Below are 24,100 nucleotides of genomic sequence, written 5' to 3' on the forward strand. Positions count from 1 at the left end.
GTGTTTAGAGTCATTTGAACCATTTCTTGCTAATAAGCAATAGATCATTAGTAAGCAGTATCATAACAGCTATTGTATTTCTCATTTAGTTTTGAAATGCCGCAGAAACTGACTTACAAACACTAATGGCATCCACTTATATTCTTGTTTCACCAGTTCTCCAGTAATTAAATCCACAATTTATATATGTTATTTCCGATTTACCGTTACTATTTAGCGAGCGGTGAATGTTGCCATACAGCATCTTTGAGATTTTCTAGCAAAAGGTTAACACAAGACTCTACACAAAGTAAAAGACATATTTAGGAAATATTAAGATCTTGGAGCTATCACTGATTTCATAGTATTTGGTAATCATGGCGATTTAACCAAAAGTCTCTGGACACCTGTTGTTATGTATTGTGACGGTTTTAGCCAAGTAACTAAAACCCACAGAACCTCGAATCATATTATTACTGCTCTAAGAGTTCACCGAAAGACCTTAAGTAATGACACAATGAAAAGGGAATTTCTTTCACTCCTTCCTAGACCATGGTATGTGGTTGTTGTTGGAAGTCTGGGCAAATGGTGTGATTTTCAAATGATGTGATCCTCGACACTCATGTGGGTATCTCGCTGCTGTCAGGGGCGTCTCCAGACACGTTTTCGGCCTGGAATCTCATTGACTGGAGTACAATTGTCTTCAGTGAGTAGTCCCGCTTCGAAATGAGCCCCGATAACCAGCGAAGACTCGTCTGGAGACGATCCAGAAGTGGTGGGATACCAACCTGACATCACCCGCCGTACCACCAGGCAGCCAGGAGTTATGGTCTGGGGTGCTACTTCATTTCACAGCACAATCCCTTTCGTTTTTACTCGCGGCACTCTTACAGCACAGTGCTACGTAGACGATATTCTACTCCGTTTTGTTCCCCGTCATGGCAAGCCATTTTGGGATTACATTTCACGAAGATAATGCCCGACCGCAGATGGTGAGAGTTTCTACTGTTTATTTCATATTTGCCTAACACTATCTTGTCCAGCAAGGTCGCCAGATCTCTCCCCATATGAGAACGTTTGGAGCATTATGAGCAAGACCCTCCAACCAGCTTGAAATTTTGACTTTGTAATGCTCCAATTGGACAGAGTTTGACACAATACTGTCAGGAGGACATCCAATAATTCTGTCAGTCAACTTCAAGCTGAATAACGGCTTCCTTAAGGGCCAGAAGTTCACCAACGTGAAATCTTTAGCAGTGTTAACGATGTTTCTTCCCAAGTGAGCTACATGTTAGGAAATGTCACTGTGACAACTCTGCCTCCGCGCGATGCTCATGCTCTCCAGAGTTTCTACCTTTCGAATCTTTCTACGATCGGTTCCATCCAATATAATGTACCAAATCTTTCTGGAAAAAAAACGTTAGAATAAAATGTAACAATTAATATCAGAATTGACACAAGAATGAAATGCAAGAATATGAGGATTTGAAAATATTTTAACGCTTGTAAATTCCACACAATTTATGTTGCACGATAAATTTATGACACTTACTGCGAAATCCAGCCACGCAGGATTATCCGAGCGGTCTAGGGCGCTGCAGTCATGGACTGTGCGGCTGGTCCCGGCGGAGGTTCGACTCCTCCCTCGGGCTTGGCTGTGTGTGTTTGTCCTTAGGATAATTTAGGTTAAGTAGTGTGTAACCTTAGGGACTGATGATCTTAGCCAAGATTTCACACACATTTGAACTTTTTTTTTTGTGCAATCGAATTGTAATTTTACAGTTAATATAACGCTCTTGTGTCCACTAATTTGGTAAGAAAGGTTTATGTAGTAACCTTGTACAAACATGGGTAGACAAATAAAATACAATAAAGTAAAACTTTAAAAAATCAGGTTTCGAAAACGGGGCGCGAAAATGTGAAGCCAAGACCCCAGCTATTGTGCCACCGCTTCGGTTCAACCTCCATCTGCCACAAGGCGTATAAATTACGGCGAGAACTTCGACCGTCGTTTTCTCAGAAATAGTCGAGTTTCTACGAATAAACAGCGACATGTGTTCGCTTATTTTCACCCCTCTTGCATTGAGCGAAGTTATTGAAAAATCTGATGATGGCACTTACCGTGTCCTCCACGTCAGACTATTTTAACAATTACGATAATAACCTTGTTGTTGAACGCGCTAAATACACACACACACTACTCAAAATAGTCTATTAGCGACCTCGGTTGCAAAAGTTAAATAGTTGCTCGTACCATGGAATACTTTACTCTCTGCTGCACCAAAAACTGTGGAAGGGCGCTGGACTGGGTATAAGAAAAAAGATAAAATTGAGGTTTTTATTTATTTATTTGGTTGTAATAAATAAGTGAATGCGTGTTGAGCATCTAGTGGACGAGACCTAGAGCACGGGCGCCATAGCCGTAGCTGAGGGCAGAGGAGGCATATCCAGCGTATCCGTAGCTCAGTGCCGGAGCGGCGGCGGCGTAGCGGGCGATGCCGATGGCGGGGGCGGCGATGGCCCGTGCGTACCCCAGGCTGGGGGCGGCGAGGGCACCGGCGTATCCCAGGGAGGCAGCTCCGTAGCGGGCGTAGCCCAGGGCGGGAGCTCCGTAGCGTGCGTAGCCCAGAGCGGGGGCGGCGTAGGCGGCGGGGGCGGCCAAGACACGGGCCGTCTGTGATACTCTGTACGTGTTGGCAATGGAAGACGCTGCAGGAACGGCTGCAGCCAGAGCTGGTGCGGCTGCGATGGCCGGAGCAGCGGCGATGGCAGGGGCGGCGGCGACTGCGGGGGCGGCGTAGGCGGCGGGGGCGGCCAGGACGCGGGCGGTCTGCGATATTCTGTAGGTGTTGGCAATGGAAGACGCTGCAGGAACGGCTGCAGCCAAAGCGGGGGCGGCAGCGATGGCCGGAGCAGCGGCGATGGCAGGGGCGGCGGCGACTGCGGGGGCGGCGTAGGCGGCGGGGGCGGCCAGGACGCGGGCGGTCTGCGATATTCTGTACGTGTTGGCAATGGAAGACGCTGCAGGAACGGCTGCAGCCAGAGCTGGTGCGGCAGCGATGGCCGGAGCAGCGGCGATGGCGGGGGCGGCAGCGACTGCGGGGGCAGCGTAGGCGGCGGGGGCGGCCAGGACGCGGGCGGTCTGCGATATTCTGTAGGTGTTGGCAATGGAAGACGCTGCAGGAACGGCTGCAGCCAAAGCAGGGGCGGCAGCTATAGCCGGGGCGGCAGCGATGGCAGGAGCGGCAGCGATGACTGGGGCGGCGGCGACTGCGGGGGCGGCGTAAGCGGCGGGGGCCGCAAGGACGCGGGCGGTCTGCGATATTCTGTACGTGTTGGCAATGGAAGATGCTGCAGGGACAGCAGCAGCGATGGCGGGGGCGGCGATGGCACCGGCGTAGCCAATGGCGGGGGCGGCAGCGATGGCAGGTGCCGCGTAGGCTGCGGGAGCAGCAGCAAGGACGCGTGCGGTCTGGGACACCCTGTAGGTGTTGGCAATGGAAGACGCCGCCGGGACGGCTGCGATGGCGGGGGCGGCGTACCCTCCCAGGTAACCGGCCGAGGCGGCGGCCAACAATGCTGACAGGACGACCTGCACATACGTAATCGTCATTACCACCGTTATACCTAAGTTACAGCAGTAACTACATAGTCAGTTAAAAAATACAAGAATATATATGTTTTTACTTTGTATGCTGAGCTATGACACTGTGACGTAAATAACATTTTATTTGCTTCTAAACTGGAGGGGTAGCTTTATATTTCGGAATAATTTATTGTTCCATAAGCCAACTTTTGCCCACTGAACATTCATCATTATATAGTGATTGTTGACAAGTTCTGTATACTCTATATTAGTGCATCCTGTAAAAGTTGAAATTTGTTCACTAAACAGTAAGAAATGTTATGAAGAGATTCTTCCCAAACCAAACTGTATGTCAGAAGATCAATAAATCAGTATCTCTCAGCACAGGCACAAGGGATGATTCGAAACAGTGCAATTTTCTTTCATTCTCCAATCATTCATTCATTCCTTCGATAAAGACAGAAGCTGAAGCAATGAATTAAAATTTGCATTAGCGTCAGAACTTGAACCCAGATCTACTGAATATGACGCATATCTACTGACCACTACACCACCGTAGCATTGTGGCTAGAATACTGCATGGACTGGCTTCCCTAACACAAACTTCAATTCACGCCTTCAACCCATTTTTCCCTTCTTAAATCATTAGTATTGTCGAGACTTCCGACAGTTTCCTATTCTCCTTAAATTGGGTCATGAAGAAGAGCTTTCAGATATTCGGAATAACTCAAGTTAGAGATTTACAGACAGAAGCAGCCACTACTAAATACTTTTGAAAAAACACAAAGAACTAATTATGACTAGCACTAATCTATTCATACAGATAATTATGTGAATATTTCCTAGAAGGATGTATACACGGTGATTATAATTAAAGTTAAACTTTCAAAAATGTGTAGCAATAACACCACTGGTCAGAATGACGTCAAATTGTCCCAGAATATTAACGGAGAAGAGGGAAAACGTATGGCAGAAGAAGAAATATAGTGTGAAAATTTATCAATAGATGGCGCTGTATGTGTCAGAATACGTAAATGAAAACACCTGTTATGCGCACGACCTATTGAAGTTGGTATGAACAGGCCGGGTTCTCGGATTTTCCTCGTTTCGCGTCTGCGACATTCGCTACGACAGTCTCAATGCAGAATCGCGCTCTGCTTGTAAGGCTATATTACAAGAATGATGACTGTGCACAAGCCGCTCTGCAGAAGTTCCGGACACTGAAGGCTTTGAAAAAATGTGTTGGTCCGATGACTGCTATGGGTCTGGAGAAAATTATTCAGAAATTCGAAAAGACGGGCTCTTTTGGTGTGCACCCGGTAGAGGGAGGAAACGAATGGATCCGACGTCGGTGGAAGCAGTAGCCACAGTAATGCAAGAGGAGACGAGTGGTGGTGTGCAAATGTGTAGTGCATGGAGAATTGCCCGAACATTGGGCATACTAGTGAGCACGGAGCGTAAAATGCTACGAAACCTCATTTTTTGCCTACCATTCTAAATTACCCATGTGCACAAGTTGCTTCCTGTTGACCTGCCAGCAAGAGAGATACTTTTGCTTTAGAATTTCTTGCTCGCATCGAAGTGGACAATATTTGGCCGGGGAAGATTTTGTGGACAGACGAAGCCCGTTTCCATCTGATAGGATATGTCAGTACACAGAATTGTCGAATATGGGAAACGGGAAGTCCACACGAAAATCAACCAGTACCACTTTAGCCTGAAAAAGTCACTGTGTGGTGTGGGTTTACGGCATCATTTATCACATGGCCATATTTTTTCGAAGAGACAGGTGATTCCGGTCCTGTTATCTGTACCGTCACCGGTAAGCGCTATGACTGTCTTTTGCGCAACAGCGTCATTCCAGCTCTCCAACAGCAAGATGGCGCACCTCCCAGGTCCAGTTAATCAGCTGCTGAAGCGCCATTTCGGAAAAGCTAGAATTATCAGCGGCCATTTCCCTACAGCCTGGCCGTCCCGATCACTTGATCTTAATCCGTGTGACTTCTGGTTGTAGGGATATCTGAAAGATGTTGTGTTCAGTGTTCCGATTGCAAACTTAGCTTCACTGAAGGCACGCATTGCGGAACACATTCTGAATGTGACCCGGAAACGCTTCAATCAGTTATGGAACATGCTGTTCCTCGATTGTAGTTTGTTGCCGGAAACGGTGAACAGCATACTGAACGTGTTTTGCGTCAGTCGGAGGGAAATTAATACAGAGCCTATTTGGTTTTGATTGGTGTTTTTAATGTGGTTTTTGGCATCAGGACAGTTAAAAACCGATGCGATTAATGCAGTTTATGCGATTTTTGGCCTCAGGACAATTAAACACCGATGTGAGTGATGCTTCGTATGGCGTTTTTGGCCTCAGGACAATTAAAAGCCGATTTTTCATTCCGGTGTTATATGACCTTGCCGTGGTTAATGGGCTTACGTGACTAACAGTGTCACACCTGTACACCCATGCAAACTAAGTAATACAGCTTAACATCAAACGTACACCTTAGGCATTGTTGTCTGATTCATTTGTCATTTGTAGTCGACTACTATTAAATTATGATGCTGACAGCACCATCTATTGCTACATTTTGTAACGATTTATTTTTCTTCTGCCATACGTTTTCCCCCTTCTCCGATAATATTCCGTTGCAATTTGACGTCATTCTGACCAGTGGTGTTATTTCTACATTGGTTTGAAAGTTTCACTTTAAATATAATCACCCTGTATACAAGATGACAGACCCGAAATTGTTATGATATTCAGTTTGCCAGTTTCCTATTAGAAATGAACACAAAAAAAAGCTGTGTCCGTAGGGAAACATCTAAAATATTTCGTTTACATGCATTCGTGAAAACACCATTTAAAATATGAAACAGTCGTACAAAGAAGTAGGCATAATGTACAAAGCTACAACTACAGTATCTAAATTAAGAAAAATGAGCCAGGACACTCCCTGCACGCTGGGCGCATTTTCTTCGCGTGCGTACAATGCGATTTTGAAACGTCACTACGACCTCTATAGACGGCTACTCTTTTCACATATAACAGTTTGGGCTTCGTAGTTGAAAACTGCCCTGCTAGGTGTCAAGGACTTCCTTAAAGAAAACTGATTCGACTGTACGAGTGTCTTAGTAGTATGGAATAAATGTGTCAAACTTCACGGATAATGAGGCAATTTTTCACTTATCTCCATGTTTATGACGTAATATTTCTTGAACTATCTGTTGTAGAATGATGTACTTGTGTACATTCATCGGCATATGTGGATGCTGTCTGAAAAATTTATTGAGAATAAGAGTTAAAAGAAAAGGAGAAACAAATTTAAATGTCATGCACAACGAGGAAGTTTTTCACGCATCTCATTGTTTGTCACGTCATATCCCCTGAACTATGTCAGGTAAGTGGTTCTTATCCACACAGCGGTCGTTAACGGACAGTAAATGATGTGTGTACTCAGTTTGGTTGAAATCGGTCCAGTGGTTTTAGGCGAAAATGAAATATTCACACACACACACACACACACAGACACACACACACACACACACACACACACACACACACACACACATTCATTTTCATAATATGTGTGGATATAGTAGGAACTTCAAGAGCCACTTAATTCAAATATTAAGATTTACAGATGACGTCCCTGAGTTCAAATATTCTCATGAATATTAGAAGGAATGACCAGTGATGTATTCTTTCACTTTGTTGTTGGATATTTGGAGGGTGGGGTTTCAATTTCTTGTTTGACATTTTTATGCAACACTTTACGGGCTTTTGCACCAGAATGTAAAACTCCTTCCTGAACCCTATATACCAATGTCTAGTTCACATTGAAATTATTTTTACTGCTAGTACTGTGGTTGTGAATTGCCGCGTTCATCCAACATCACTCTCGTTACTAACCACAGACACCATAAAGTCGGCGAGTATATTTATTGGTACGAAAGTGTAAGAATCCCTAGCTCCCTGCAGAAACTTCGCAAGTTGATCGATTATCAACATATTAGAATATTCCTACCACATGATTTTCTAAATTAATACTTTTCGGCCATAGCAGCATTTTCCCAGGAGGTTATGGCATAGTACAGTACTGAGTGGAAGTATGCCAAACATGGCAGAACTGGGCTTTTTACTTGACTTATCGACGAGCTGGTGCCATCTCAGAGCTCAGTTTATTATCTGTCTACATCACTAAGAACTTCATACACGAAGCCACATCTGGTGTGTGCCCATTGATTGATGGTAACTGTGATTCACTCTGATTTGCATAGCAAAACAAACATTACAACTCTTGATTTGCACATTACTGCTTTAATGAAGGACTATATTACGAAATCCAAAAATACACAGTGCTCCGTTAATTTCGTCACATCTACAGTACAATTAGTCTAAGTAGGACGATAAATACCCACATAAACACAACCCAGCATGGTGAAGCTTGTGCTAGTCTAGGGAACCGCGAAAGGAAACGGATTCTCCCAACTTGTGCAGAATCAGTCATTACCAATCATTACCATTGCTGCGGCACTCCTTCAATGAAAGTTTTTATTGATTTACCTATGATCACTTTTCACACAGAATGAATGAATTTTCCCCATAAATGTAATCTGAGAGTACTGATTACTGTTCTTCTGCTGGCATTGATCTTCATATCAACACTGCGAAAGAACACTCATCTATAACAGAACGCTGCAGCGAATATGTTTTTATAGTGTGCAGTTCTCCATACGCGTGGAAATCTTGCATTCCCAACCATTGATAACACAACATGCTTCCTTAACAATCACAATGTGTTGTTATTCCTTGTTTAACAGTTTATTTACATCTTCCGGTGACTCAAAATTAAACATAAAATTTAATTTCCACTCTCCATTTGTACCTATTTGCTCATAAATTTTCTTACATATTTCTTCTACTAATTAAAGTCCGGGTTCCTCGTATTCATGTGGCCAGTGGTCCCCTCCTTTCTTGCTTCGTGATGTTCTTCATTCCATTGTTTGACATTCAGTCTCTCCTCTTTCATCTTTTCATACGTTCACACCATTGATTCTTCCTCCACACAATCAAAAATCTAACTTGCGATATCCATTTTCTTCCTGATGACTTCATCTCTGACGCTTCCCATCTGCATAGCTCCACAAGTACGTCTCAGTTGCCATCACTATTTTCATTAACAGGGATTTAATTGCCCATACTTCTGATTCATATGTCAAAGTGTTTCTAATAATTGTTTTGAAGGCTACTACTTTTGTTTCCTTTATAAAGTGTTGATCCCATTAATTACCATTTAATCTTGCAATAGTGAACTCTCCAGAATCTAACCTTCATTTACTTTTCTTGTCTTGTTTATCACCTGTTGCGAGTTTTACTCAAAGTTGGTTGTACTCGTCAGTGTGTGCAGTCGTTTCCATCCTTCTTCCAGCGTCAAATATTGTTTGTTGTTTTTTTTCTCCTATTAGCATGTACCTTTTTTATTCATTTTGAGAGGAAAACCACGGTTTTTATTTCTCTCTGATAATTTCCTTTTTATGTCTGGTTCATAATTAGCTGGTCGTCGCCAAATTCTAAAGAATATAAAGTTTGTATCCAAAACTTTTTCCGTGCTTCCTGTCAAAAATTCTATAAATTATTTTTCCCAAGATTGGCCGCTAATGGACCCAATGTGTTGTCCCTCTTTTGAATTTTTCCTCAAAATTTTCAGTATCCTCCATCCTTTTGAGCTAATAAAAATGTAACTGTACATAAAATTTAATATCTGAAAGGAAGTAAATCATCCATAGGCAGAAAAATACGAGAGGGAGTTGTAAAGCAGGTCGACCGTGGGCAAAGTTATGTGATATGGGCAAAAGACAACACGGCTGGTGAACGCGCACATGCAAGACAGCAAGACACCGCTAGACCATTGGGTAGAGGTCGACCGCCATCAAGCAGATGGCACTGTCGCAGTACCTGCGCAAAGAGGAGGCCAGCCGCTCAGTCTTTCCCCGGAGCTGTGGAGAGAAGGTGCGTTTTGGAGGCGGAAATGAGAGCTGTTATCCGCTATGAATGGTCACGTGGAGTATTAGGCACAGAAATTCATAACCGCCTTGTTGAGGTGTATGGGTCAGGTGTGATGTCGAGGCAAATGGTGCGGAGATGGTGCCAGCAATTCAGTGGATGTCAGAAAGTGCAGGACATACCGAGACCTGGAAAGACGCGCACGACCACTACAGCTGCAAATTTCAGGAAGGTGGATGACACGATTAAAGCGAACCGGCGTATCACCATCGATTGAGTTAGAAGCAGAACTTGGAATCGGACATGAGCGAGCTCACAAGATCATCGACGACATTCTTCGATACAGGAAGGTGTCAGCACGACAGATGCCCCTCCAATTGACCCCGACACACATGGAACAACGCATGGCGTTAAGCCTGGGACAGAGCGTGCGTTATCATGTATCAGGCAATGACCTTCTGTTTCGGATTGTGACGGGGGATGAAACTTGGGTCCACCATTACATTCCCGAATCGAAGGCCGCATCCATGGAGTGGAAACATCCGTCATTACCCGTCCGAAAGAAGTTCAAAAGCACTCCGTCTGCAGGTAAAGCGGTACTCACCGTTTTCTGGGACGCCAAAGGATTTCTGCTGCTGGAATTTCTGGAAGATGCAACCATCAATGCTGCGCGGTACTGTGCCACTCTGTCGAAATTGAAAGAGGCGATTCGGAAACAGCGGCCTGGCCTTCTCAGATCTGGCGTTCTGCTGCTGGATGACAATGCGAGACCACACACGGCGACGGCAAAACAAAACCTAATTGCAACTCTTGGTTGGGAGCGCCTATACCATCCGTCTTACAATCCGGATCTCGCACGAAGTGACTTTCATCTGTTTCCTGCTTTGAAGAAGATTCTCGGCGGAAGGTGCTTTTTCAAAAAATGGTTCAAATGGCTCTGAGCACTACGGGACTTAACTTCTGAGGTCATCAGTCCCCTAGAACTTAGAACTACTTAAACCTAACTAACCTAAGGACATCACACACATCGATGCCCGGGGCAGGATTCGAAACTGCGACCGCAGCGGTCGCGCGGTTCCAGACTGAAGCGCCTAGAACCGCTCGGCCACGCCGGCCGGCGGTGCTTTTTCAACAATGCTAACGTCAAACAAGTCGTTCAACACTTCTTCCGCATGCAACGCCCAGATTTTTTCCTGGAAGGCTTTTTGAAGCTTATAAAGCGGTATGGAAAATGTCTCAATGTACTTGGAAATTATGTAGAAAAATAAAGATATGTCTTTTCTTTAATGTCTCATTCGCTTTTTCATCCTTTCACACACAACTCAGACCACAGTCGACAGGGGAATCTTATTTTACAACTCCCCCTCGTATTTAACAACACTAAAATAATAATTGCTGACAATCAAGTTTACAGATTATGTACGCACACGTGATACAATTGACGAGAATTTTTGATTTGTTTTAACACACAACCATCGATGACGATTGCACTGTGGATTTTCCCCTACACGTTGTCCTTTGACTATGGAACCCAAGTAGAAATTAAATAGGAACAAAAAGGCTGAAAAGTCTCAGGCGCTTGTACAACATATAACAAAAATGTTCGAAGGTGCGGCAAAATTTTATGTACAGCTGTAATGCATGCATTGAGACTGATAGCTGTCTATTTGAAAAGTTGCTATGAACGTAAGGCGTTGCTGTAAAGTGTAAACTTTTTGTGTTAATAATTAAACTAAATATTAATTTTTGATCATTCGTTCCTGCTCTCTAAGAGCTAAGTTCATTATCATCTATTGTTGGTAAAATGTTGGCCCAGTAGGTTTGGGGCACCTCTAATACTTGTCCCGATACCTACATGGAAAAGATAAAATACTGGTTAAATGTTTATCCAGGACTAATTTTACAGACCAACTGTACTTCTTTTCAAATGGGTTGATGAACTTTGGTGATAAGTGCAAGATAAATTGCATTCATAGCTTTTATAGTTAAGCCTAGTTCATTACTAACAACTATAATCTTCACAGTTAGAAATTATTTTCTTAGGAGATTGTTTCATAATACTGTTCTTGTCAAAACATTTCACTGCTAATGGGATTAATTTTCAGCATGTCTGTCGATTTTTAAACTTCTGCTAATAACATGATAACAACCGCCTCCAATTTAATCAATGAGGTCTACAAAAACATTGTCGTCTGTGAAAGTAACTGGGATGTAACCTTGACTCAATGAGTGGTGGAATTAGTCTGACCTGTATACCGTTTCCTGTACCTGTTTCTGTTCCGTGAAGGTTCAAAACCCTTTGAGCATTTTCAATGATTAGTTAACCTTCTTTGTTTTACAACTAAGCCTACATACATAGTCCGCCTGCATTGTACAATCCATGGAAGAGGATTATTTTTACAAATTATAGCCATTCCCTTTTCTGAACCAAGTTCCCTTTTGCAATGGGGCGTGTGCTGATTTAAAAATTCTTGGCAGATTAAAACTGTGTGCTCTCTCTGACCTTGAACCTGGCATTCACAGACGCACGATCAATCGACTGATCCATCCAGGTAAAGTACACACAGAATAACATGGCCAGCAGACGTGCAGTTGGTTGGGCCAGTGTGTGGATAGCAGTAGTGGTGGGGGTTGCGGGAATGCCCCTGTAGGGAAAATGGCAAGCGCTCGTTTTCAACTGAAGCACATGCTCGCATTTTTTGTAAATATTGAACGGAATCTCTCCATATCCACACTTGCATGACGACCATTCAAAAAGCCCTGTTACACCTACTTTGGTTAGCATCTAAAAAGAACTCCACTGAAAATGCTGGTAAAGCAGCGATTTATTTTTGCCTAACTTGTTAACCATTTTTAACTTTCATACATGTGTCATGAGCGCAGAATTTTGAGTAAATTCCATGTTTCTTTTGTTGCTGTGTTAAAATTTGCTCCTTTTGCCAAAACATAGCTAAGTTTACATGTACAGACACTATTGTGAGAGGATTCTGAAACAGTGGTTTATTAAGTGAGGAACTGAGGAAAAGTAAGATCAATAGCTTATGAAAAAGCAGATCCTCAGTACAAAAATAAACGTGTAATATCTTCACTTGTGTTGTTCCAAAACCTATTGCGTTTCTCGATTCCCCATCTAATGGTGGCTGATAAAAATTACTTTCTTTCATCGAAAAAGTCTGTAGTTGTGGAATAATGCGGAAGATGAAGTTTTTCATAATGATAACATTGTAAAATACCCTCCTCTTTCCATTCTACTATTTGCCAAAATCACATTTCTATACCTAAAACCGTTTATGAAATGTGAGGAATGTTGTGGATATTTCACTCTGGCTTTATCACTGGCACGCGCGATCGCAAATAGATGTGCTACATCAGATCAGTTTTCTCGAAATCGGTGACAGATAGAGACCTCCACCCAAGTCTAAAGAAGAATTAAATGTTTTAGGTAAATTTCATAGGCAGAAAACATGTTATGTGATATGCGCCAAATGCAAAATCATGTTGTTGTTGTTGTGGTCTTCAGTCCTGAAACTGGTTTGATGCAGCTCCCCATGCTACTCTATCCTGTGCAAGCTTCTTCATCTCCCAGTACTTACTTACTACAACTTACATCCTTCTGAATCTGCTTAGTGTATTAATCTCTTGGTCTCCCTCTACGATTTTTACCCTCCACGCTGCCCTCCAATGCTAAATTTGTGATCCCTTGATGCATCAGAACATGTCCTAGCAACCGGTCCCTTCTTCTTGTCAAGTTGTGCCACAAACTCCTCCCCAATTCTATTCAATACCTCCTCATTAGTTATGTGATCTACCCATCTAATCTTCTGCATTCTTCTGTAGCACCACATTTCGAAAGTTTCTATTCTCTTCTTGTCCAAACTATTTATCGTCCATGTTTCACTTCCATACATGGCTACACTCCATACAAATACTTTGAGAAAAGACTTCCTGACACAGAAACCTATACTCGATGTTAACAAATTTCTCTTCTTCAGAAACGCTTTCCTTGCCATTGCGTCTACATTTTATATCCTCCCTACTTAGACTATCATCAGTTATTTTGATCCCCAAATAGCAAAACTCCTTTACAACTTTTAGTGTCTCATTTCCTAATCAAATTCCCTCAGCATCATCCGACTTAATTCGACTACATTCCATTATCCTCGTTTTGCTTTTGCTGATGTTCATATTATATCCTCCTTTCAAGACCCTGTCCATTCCGTTCAACTGCTCTTCCAAGTCCTTTGCTGACTCTGACAGAATTACAATGTCATCGGCGAACATCAAAGTTTTTATTTCTTCTCCATGGATTTTAATACCTTCTTCAAATTTTCCTTTTGTTTATTTTACTGCTTGCTCAATATACAGATTGAATAACATCGGGGAGAGGCTACAACCCTGTCTGACTCCCTTCCCAACCACTGCTCCCCTTTCATGCTCCTCGACTCTTATAACCACCATCTGGTTTATGTACAAATTCTAAACAGCCTTTCGCTACCTGTATTTTACCCCTGCCACATTTAGAATTTGAAAGAGAGTCTTCCAGTCAACATTGTCAAAATGCTTCATCTGACCACTATTTTTTTATTGTAAAGTTTCTCGAATTTCGCATAGGGTCTTACATGCATGCATATACCACAATAACTATAACCATTAACGAAATGATGGGTACATCATCACGAAGCTGTCTTATAAAGTTATAAGTATAGCAAAAATTAAATTTTTAATGTCGAACAGTTTCGGGAAAATCGTTTGAGAAAGAGTGAAGGGCGTGTGCCTTAAACGTGAAATGGCGGAGTTCCGAACAAACGAACGACCTCGCACAGCGCTCTGCATTGTCAGCGTATCCTCCGCGGACTCTACAATACATGGGTAACATCCACAGATTTAATTTCTTCAGGACTTCTCACCTTCCTATTACAGGGTATGTCTTCCAGGATTTCTCATCCTGCAAGTTACACAAGAGACATCTGAAGTTTGGAAGGGAACACAAACGTGCTGGTGTAAGTAATGCTGTGAAGGAATGTAGTGATTCGTGCCCTAATAGCGCAATTAGCAGCGCACTTACTCGCGAAAGGTGTTGGTTCTGGATTTGACCCACGGTCAGCCACAAAGTTTTAATTTACTAGGAACTTTGTTCTTCTTTCCTGTTCCTGGAGCGAGGGGGAAATGACGCCTGTACATCTCTCTATGAGCCCTAATCTCCCTTATGTTGTCCTTACTATTCTGACACGGATCAGCATTCGATGTAATCGAATCGTTCTGCAGTCTGTCGCAAATACTCGTTCCCTCAACTTCCTCAGTAGCGTTTCCGGCAGAGAGTTGTCTTCTTCCGTGCAATGTGTTCCATTTTAGCACATCGTAACAGTCTTGAAATTTTATAACCGACCTAGATCCAGGAGCCACTATTGAGGAGGCAACGTTTGAGTGTAAAATAATGTTTAGCAGAAAAATGAGCGTCCGGAGTATGTACAACTGTGCTTCTGCTATCGGAGTCAGCTTCAATAAGAAATCTGGCCCTGTGATATCATCATGGTCTCATATTATTCAGCGTATACGCCATCATCCTGCTGAAGAACACCTGAAATAGTCATTAAAACTATGGAATATTCTACGTAAATCGACAAGAATTTTATCGAAATTCCGAAGAGTGGTATCTACGAGGTGACTTCAAGACGTAATTTGCACATTGTTATGGTAGATCAAGTAGCTTTCATTGAATGCTGCACTGCACTTGAAAGTGACGCAGAAAATGGGGTTATTTTTCAACATAGTCATCAAATCACTGTAAACAATGACCGAAACGTTCCATCAGTTGTTCAGTTTCTCAGAACAGAAATCCGATCATTGATAACGTAGCCATTATAAAACCTCTGAGTCAACATCTTCAAAGTTGGAAAGTTTCTTTTCCTCTGGATATTCTTCCATTTTGAGGAAAAGATGGGTATCGTATGGTAGCAGATCCGGACTTCCCGAACTACAGCGACTTGTTCTTAGTCCATAGCACCAGAACGTCACGGTGAATTCGTATGCAGTTTAGACATTTGCCAACGAAAATCGTAATGTCCCACATACTTCATCTTTGGAGTACGTGTCCAGTTGTCGCACAATTTCATTCGCCCACTGTGATGCTCTTGTTATCTTTACCACAGCAGAATTGTGGTAGCAGGAACCCGGAGTAAACTGACCTATGACAATGCGCCATTTTCATTGTGCAATGGTCTTGTTAGTCTGGGACGACATATGCAGCTTACTTCAAGAAGTCTCTAGGTACCTGTTGCTCTGTATCTCCACTCATTTAGCATGAAGACGCTAGATCTTTAATCACACGTCGATGGTTTGATATCCGCTATGAATATCGCCTTTAAGAATACATTTTCGTAATCCCTGTTCTGGAGACCTATTCCAAACCGGTGGCCCTAAAAGGCTTCGATGAACGTCACAGATAAGATTAGAGTCTCGTAGTGAACACTGAACGGCGATGCCATCAACGTAGCGGCTTACTGCGCGGTCAGTGGGAACATCCAGGACAGGTCCCAGCTTGCGGCAGAGAAGCAGCGCACCGAGGTGACAGCGCCAGCCAGCACTTACCAGAGTGTACATGTTGTCGGCTGGTGATGCAAGTGTGACCTGCCCTACGCAGCTGCGCGTATATATAGCAAACAGCCGCGCGTCCGACGGCCCGGGCACCCCCTTCCCCTCTGAGAAGCCAAAGAGCGCGGACTGGTTTCCAAAGTGTCGCGCAGCCACAGTAGATCCTGTCGGAGCAGGCACCTTTCGTGTAAGCACCCGTTGCTCAATGCACATAAATTCCACTGCTTGATAGAAGTAAGTCACCTTTCTGTGTCCTTGAACTGAGAACTCCTCATGATGCAAAAGGTAAATTCTTGCCTTCTGGTCGTGAGAGCACCAAGAGCAGCAACGTTTTCCAAACCATGTTACTGATACTCTTATATTTAAATGAAAATGAAAATGGATACGATATCGACTGAATTAAAAACCAAATATTTCAATTAAAATAAGGCAATATTTTTGACTTGTCTGCATATGAGGAAGTAACGCTCAAGGCTCTTTTATTTCTACATCTACATCAACAGCAACATACATACTACGTAAGCCACCATATTGCATGAGGTGGAGGGAACTTTGTATCACTGCTAGGCATTCCTTTTCCTATTCCATCCACAAACTGAGAGAGGGGAGGAATAAAAAACTATCTATATGCCTCCACTCGAGAACTAATTTCTCTTATACCGTTTTCGCTGTCATTGCGCAAAATGTGTGCGGCCGCAGAATCGTTCTGCAGTCTGCCGAAAATATCTGTTCCATAAATTTTCTAGGCTTTCGCGGAAAGATCGTCGTCTTCCTCCAGATATTCCCATTTGAGTTCAGGGAACATTTCCGTAATATCTTCATGTCGATAGAGCCCACGCATGACAAATGCAGCTACTTTTAATCAGATCTGGTGGGGGGGGGGGAGGGGGGTCACAAACACTCCAACAGTACTTCAAGACGTCATCGTACTACTGTTCTATACGCTGTGTCCTCCATAAAAGAACCATACTTCCCTATGCAAAAGATTGCGACAAGTGATGATAGCAGAGTATGCGAAACATGCAATTAATCAGTAAGACACAAGTGTGATTTGTGGACTATGGTGTGTGAACATTTTTAATAGTGAATGTGTTGATCTTATCAATAGTGAAGTGCCGGCCACTGTGGCCGAGCGGTTCTAGGAGCTTCAGTCCGGAACCACAATGCTGCTGCGGTCGTAGGTTCGAATCCTGCCGCGGGCATGGATGTGTGTGATGTCCTTAGGTTAGTTAGATTTAAGTAGTTCTAAGGCTAGGAGACTGATGACCTCAGATGTAAAGTCCCATAGTGCTTAGAGCCATTTGAAACAATAGTGAAGTTCGTGTGGTAAATAGCTCAAAACAACGAATTAGGTTCTGCTGTGGTGTATGTGAACTTAGGTTAATCACCAAACTTTCAGAGGTCGGTGCCTCCAGTAAAACATCAGCAGTCTGTGAGTGGAACATGCCTTATCAACAGCGAAAAAATGAAGGTAGGTGACGGATACTGAAACGTATACTGAGTGCAAAGGCTCTGCTATTCAAGACAACTCGCGGAAACAACCTTGTGAACTATGTGGAACTGAACTGAAAGAAATAAACGGTACTTGTGACGTAAACAGTCTGAAAATACACTCGAGTTTAATCGGCTCAGTAGAGGATTTAACCAGACCAGTAAATCATCTAATAAAAAACAATCCGAAAATTAAAATGAAACTCGGCACAGTGATGATCACAAATTCTAGGTTAGAAAACCTAGCGTCACGTCTGACAAAATCATCTCGAAAAAAGAAGTCGAAAAGTGCAGAGAAACATTGTATTTACTGCTAAAAATGACCGCTCTAAATGCTTAAATGCATATCAAGAACCGATTGTTGAGTTTGTAACACACGGCTCTCATTCAAATATTCAAAAATCAAATAAGAGTACAACACAACATTCCAAGTGTCAAAACAAACTCAGGATGGACAAGTAAACAACACTGCTTTCACTGTAGGAGGGTCAAAACACGCGAATAGTGATAATGAACAGTCAAGAATCCATGGAGCAACGCAACATCGATGTGTGAACAATACTTCCCTTGACAAAACGAAAACTAAACTAAAAAATAACATTGCGACTATGACAGAGCAACGTAACATATCGGAAAAAATAATGGCAATAACGAATCTACAATCCCTGAAATAATATAGAATCCACGTGTGAACTCTATTCCATCTTTTAACAAAACAGAAACTGACATCAGTAGTGACCAAAATAGTCCTCATGACTCTGTAAGGTTTTTAGAAGCGATGCCTTCACCAAATAAAAATACAGACTGGGTGAGGTTCATTGCAGGAAAAGAACTGATAGTTTTAGAGATACGCAATTCTCATCCGCTACAGCAGAACAACAAACCAGAAACATGCACGAAATGACTCAGAATGTACATGAAAAACCAAATACACTATACAGGGTGATTCAAAAAGAATACCACAACTTTAAAAATGTGTATTTAATGAAAGAAACATAATATAACCTTCTGTTATACATCATTACAAAGAGTATTTAAAAAGGTTTTTTTTTCACTCAAAAACAAGTTCAGAGATGTTCAATATGGCCCCCTCCAGACACTCGAGCAATATCAACCCGATACTCCAACTCGTTCCACACTCTCTGTAGCATATCAGGCGTAACAGTTTGGATAGCTGCTGTTATTTCTCGTTTCAAATCATCAATGGTGGCTGGGAGAGGTGGCCGAAACACCATATCCTTAATATACCCCCATAAGAAAAAATCGCAGGGGGTAAGATCAGGGCTTCTTGGAGGCCAGTGATGAAGTGCTCTGTCACGGGCTGCCTGGCGGCCGATCCATCGCCTCGGGTAGTTGACGTTCAGGTAGTTACAGACAGATAAGTGCCAATGTGGTGGCGCTCCATCCTGCTGAAATATGAATTGTTGTGCTTCTTGTTCGAGCTGAGGGAACAGCCAATTCTCTAACATCTCCAGATACTGTAGTCCGGTTACAGTAGCACCTTCGAAGAAAAAGGGACCAAAAACTTTATTGGCTGAAATGGCACAGAAAACGTTCACCTTAGGCGAGTCACGTTCATACTGAGTTGTTTCCCGCGGATTCTCAGTGCCCCAAATACAGACATTGTGACGGTTGACTTTCCCGTTAGTGTGGAAAGTTGCTTCATCACTAAACACAATCTTTGAAACGAAAGATTCATCTGTTTCCATTTGAGCAAGGATAAAATCACAGAAATCGATTCTTTTAATCTTATCAGCTGCAGACAGTGCTTGAACCAATTTCAGACGATAAGGTTTCATAACTAACCTTTTTCGTAGGACTCTCCATACAGTTGATTGTGGAATTTGCAGCTCTCTGCTAGCTCTACGAGTCGATTTTCCTGGGCTGCGAACAAATGCTTGCTGGATGCGTGCTACATTTTCATCACTCGTTCTCGGCCGTCCAGAACTTTTACCTTTGCACAAACACCCATTCTTTGTAAACTGTTTATACCAACGTTTAATAAACCACCTATCAGGAGGTTTAACACCATACTTCGTTCGAAATGCACGCTGAACAACTGTCGTCGATTCACTTCTGCCGTACTCAATAACACAAAAAGCTTTCTGTTGAGCGGTCGCCATCTTAGCATCAACTGACGCTGACGCCTAGTCAACAGCGCCTCAAGCGAACAAATGTACAACTAAATGAAACTTTATAGCTCCCTTAATTCGCCGACAGATAGTGCTTAGCTCTGCCTTTTGTTGTTGCAGAGTTTTAAATTCCTAAAGTTGTGGTATTCTTTTTTAATCACCCTGTATAATATGGCACTTAAGGAACGTGTAGAGAAAGGAAGACCTACACACCAATCACCTTCCATAGGTTCAATCAGACGTTCAAGTTTCAGGGACAGCAAAAATCTGACAATAGGCACAGGTGAAGAGCAAGGATTGCTATTTGGAGAGAAAAGGGAATTATTCCATTTAGGAAAGCTGCTGAAAATGTAATCATATTCCTGGAGAAAATCTGTCCAGGTTACAAGTAGAGAAACTAGAAACTAGCGGTGTGAACAACAGCTTCTAGATTGGTGTGTACTTCCATCTACAAGATAAGCTAATGGACACTGACATATGGCCCCAGAACGTTGTAATAAAACGTTTTTTATTCTGGAGATCAACCAGTGCCCCAGTAAAATAAACTCTGAAATCAAACATCAGGACCATGGGCTATGAGATAAAAAGAACATTAGTGATAACACTAATATGCCATTACTTATAGCGAGTGTAAATCTACAGTGCTTCATAACCAAGGTGGGCTTTTTATCGTTCTTTGTAGAAGAAGTGAAACCAGATGTTTTATGTATCTGTGAGCACTGGTTGACCGAATCAGAGGGTGACTATCAGGAATCTGTTGAGTTAATGGATTTGATAAATGCATGGTATAGAAGTGCTGCAACTCACTATGGTGTGTCCGTGTATGCAAACAACAATCTTAGTGTAAAGTAAATCGATTTAAAAAACTTTTGTACGTATGTGGATCTTGAACTAGCTGTATTAATGTTACCAAAAATTGACCTCACGGTTGTCTCTGTACATCATTCACCTGATTGTGACTTCAAGTGCACGTAGAATGTGGAAGTACTAAAGAGAGGGTTTTCATGAACTTAATGAAAAATTATGGGTTGTTTGTAGCAAACCAGCTCCCAACAAGAGGTGTTGCCTGTCTAGATACAGTTGTCAATAAACTCAGTACTTGGGAATATAATATCAGTGTAATTGAACAGATGATTGCAGACCACAGTGCATTAGTAATGGAGCTTAGTACGGAGAGCAAAATTAAATTCCAACCAATCACATGGCACTCAAGTTACACATTCAGTAAAAGGGTTATCAAAGAAGAAGGATTTAATGACCATAAAGCAGCACTGTCTAGTGAAACTGGCAACAGAAACTTGCAGAAATGGGGTCCAGTGACTCATTTTAATGTCTGTTCCAAACCTTAAGAACAAAATTTGATGACATTTTCCCAGATATCCCTACGAAGAACCCAGCAAGCAAGCCACTAGGAAGGGAAAAAATCATTAAAGGGAAGATACGGTATATACCTGAGCTAAAGAAATTACAATGCATCACCAAAATATTCAGAGACCATATGGAAACAGCCGTAGATCTTATAACTAAAGACCTGCTTCACTGTAACTATTTAAGAGCCAAAAAAAATCTACAGAAAGGTAGGGGAGGATGCAAAAAAGAAATACAATTACAATTTCATTAAAGAGGCTCATAACCCATGTAAAGCAGATGGAATCTGGTGAATGAGCACAGGAAGAAGCCTACTTCCATCTTAAATTCCGGTAGTCCTGATGTCTTCAACCAGCATTTTGTTAGCGTAGGGGTAAGTACGGTAAATGAAATCCCAGTTTAAGGGTTAGATTCCACGACAAATATAAAAAGTGTAAGCTGCACATTTAAAAACTGGGAGGAAATACATCCTGAGTACCTTGTAAAAATAGTGAAGTCCTATAAGCGTTCAGAGAGTCCAGATATCTATTGTATGCCCTGCACAGTACTGAAGAAAATAATACCAGAGCTTGCTCAGCCACTAGCCACAGCAATTAAAAAGCGTTTATCTTCTGATGTCTTCCCGTATTTCCTGAAGGTGGCGCGGACAATAGCAGTCTACAAAAAAGGCGACCCATGCGAAGTGTCCAGCTTCAGATATATTTCAATAATACCCATTATAGCTGCAGTCATGGAGTCCGTAATGAAACATCATACAGAAAATTACTCTGAAAACAATAAACTCTTCCAGGACACGCAGCATGGTTTTCGCAAGGGAAAGTCAACAGTTATAGCGGTACTCGACATAATCACAAAGATAAGGGAGCGGTATGGCGACCTGAGCAAGGCGTTTGATTGCATCTCACACAAGATACTGATTAATAAGCTCAAGTGTTATGGTATTGAAGATGCGGTCCTAGCTTCTCTTGAATCCTATCTTGAAAACCGAAAAGAAATAGTACTGACCATGCAACAACCTCCCAAGAGCACAAATTGGAACACGGCGTACGCCTGGGGTTCGTCATGGGACCTCTCATGTTCCTCATCTATGTCAATAATATAGGGTGTATCTACGACATTCTGCAGTTTGCTGGTGATACCACACTCTTTGCCAAGGGGAAAACGACTGAACAAGCTCTGTTGGCAGCAAACGTACACTTTGAAAGCATTAAAGAGTGGTTCGTCGAAAATAAAATGAAAATGAATAAAGAAAAAACACATGATATGCAGTTCCAGCAACGTCTGCCAGGATAACATGGAGGCTGTCAAACTACTAGGCTTTATGATAGGCAGCAAACTGACAACGAACAAGCACACAGAGTATGTGTGTTCCAATCTATCTCGTGTTATATACCTGCTAAGAACTACACTCCTGGAAATTGAAATAAGAACACCGTGAATTCATTGTCCCAGGAAGGGGAAACTTTATTGACACATTCCTGGGGTCAGATACATCACATGATCACACTGACAAAACCACAGGCACATAGACACAGGCAACAGAGCATGCACAATGTCGGCACTAGTACAGTGTATATCCACCTTTCGCAGCAATGCAGGCTGCTATTCTCCCATGGAGACGATCGTAGAGATGCTGGATGTAGTCCTGTGGAACGGCTTGCCATGCCATTTCCACCTGGCGCCTCAGTTGGACCAGCGTTCGTGCTGGACGTGCAGACCGCGTGAGACGACGCTTCATCCAGTCCCAAACATGCTCAATGGGGGACAGATCCGGAGATATTGCTGGCCAGGGTAGTTGACTTACACCTTCTAGAGCACGTTGGGTGGCACGGGATACATGCGGACGTGCATTGTCCTGTTGGAACAGCAAGTTCCCTTGCCGGTCTAGGAATGGTAGAACGATGGGTTCGATGACGGTTTGGATGTACCGTGCACTATTCAGTGTCCCCTCGACGATCACCAGTGGTGTACGGCCAGTGTAGGAGATCGCTCCCCACACCATGATGCCGGGTGTTGGCCCTGTGTGCCTCGGTCGTATGCAGTCCTGATTGTGGCGCTCACCTGCACGGCGCCAAACACGCATACGACCATCATTGGCACCAAGGCAGAAGCGACTCTCATCGCTGAAGACGACACGTCTCCATTCGTCCCTCCATTCACGCCTGTCGCGACACCACTGGAGGCGGGCTGCACGATGTTGGGGCGTGAGCGGAAGACGGCCTAACGGTGTGCGGGACCGTAGCCCAGCTTCATGGAGACGGTTGCGAATGGTCCTCGCCGATACCCCAGGAGCAACAGTGTCCCTAATTTGCTGGGAAGTGGCGGTGCGGTCCCCTACGGCACTGCGTAGGATCCTACGGTCTTGGCGTGCATCCGTGCGTCGCTGCGGTCCGGTCCCAGGTCGACGGGCACGTGCACCTTCCGCCGACCACTGGCGACAACATCGATGTACTGTGGAGACCTCACGCCCCACGTGTTGAGCAATTCGGCGGTACGTCCACCCGGCCTCCCGCATGCCCACTATACTCCCTCGCTCAAAGTCCGTCAACTGCACATACGGTTCACGTCCACGCTGTCGCGGCATGCTACCAGTGTTAAAGACTGCGATGGAGCTCCGTATGCCACGGCAAACTGGCTGACACTGACGGCGGCGGTGCACAAATGCTGCGCAGCTAGCGCCATTCGACGGCCAACACCGCGGTTCCTGGTGTGTCCGCTGTGCCGTGCGTGTGATCATTGCTTGTACAGCCCTCTCGCAGTGTCCGGAGCAAGTATGGTGGGTCTGACACACCGGTGTCAATGTGTTCTTTTTTCCATTTCCAGGAGTGTATTAACGGTTTATTATGCACTTTTTCATAGTCATATTAATTATGGCCTGCTGTTATGGGGACACTCTGCAGGTTGTAAGGAGGTGTTAATGTTCGAAAAAAAAAGGTGTCAGGACCATTA

At 43.3% G+C, this 24,100-nt stretch overlaps 1 protein-coding gene across 1 annotated transcript; it reads right to left on the reverse strand.

Annotated features, from left to right (window-relative positions):
• Positions 1 to 2,365: 2,365 nt before the first annotated feature.
• LOC126176384 (calphotin-like) lies at positions 2,366 to 23,833 on the reverse strand. Its single transcript, XM_049923542.1, has 3 exons — positions 23,710 to 23,833; positions 16,158 to 16,324; positions 2,366 to 3,571 (listed from the first exon to the last, which is right to left on the reverse strand). Exons 1-3 carry the CDS (start codon positions 23,831 to 23,833, stop codon positions 2,366 to 2,368), a joined length of 1,497 nt encoding a protein of 498 aa, XP_049779499.1.
• Between the last annotated feature and the right edge of the window lie 267 nt (positions 23,834 to 24,100).

This window comes from Schistocerca cancellata, chromosome 3, assembly GCF_023864275.1.
Source record: "Schistocerca cancellata isolate TAMUIC-IGC-003103 chromosome 3, iqSchCanc2.1, whole genome shotgun sequence".
Classification (NCBI taxonomy): domain Eukaryota; kingdom Metazoa; phylum Arthropoda; class Insecta; order Orthoptera; family Acrididae; genus Schistocerca; species Schistocerca cancellata.

Bases quoted from the DNA above. Each gene is read 5' to 3' on its own strand.
- LOC126176384 (XM_049923542.1), bottom strand. From the start codon at position 23,833: ATGGCGCTAGCTGCGCAGCATTTGTGCACCGCCGCCGTCAGTGTCAGC. The intron at 16,325-23,709 runs GTATGTGCAGTT...CTGCTCCGACAG, and splicing joins CGACAGCGTGGACGTGAACC to GATCTACTGTGGCTGCGCGA. The intron at 3,572-16,157 runs GTAAGTGCTGGC...ACGTATGTGCAG, and splicing joins CCGACAACATGTACACTCTG to GTCGTCCTGTCAGCATTGTT.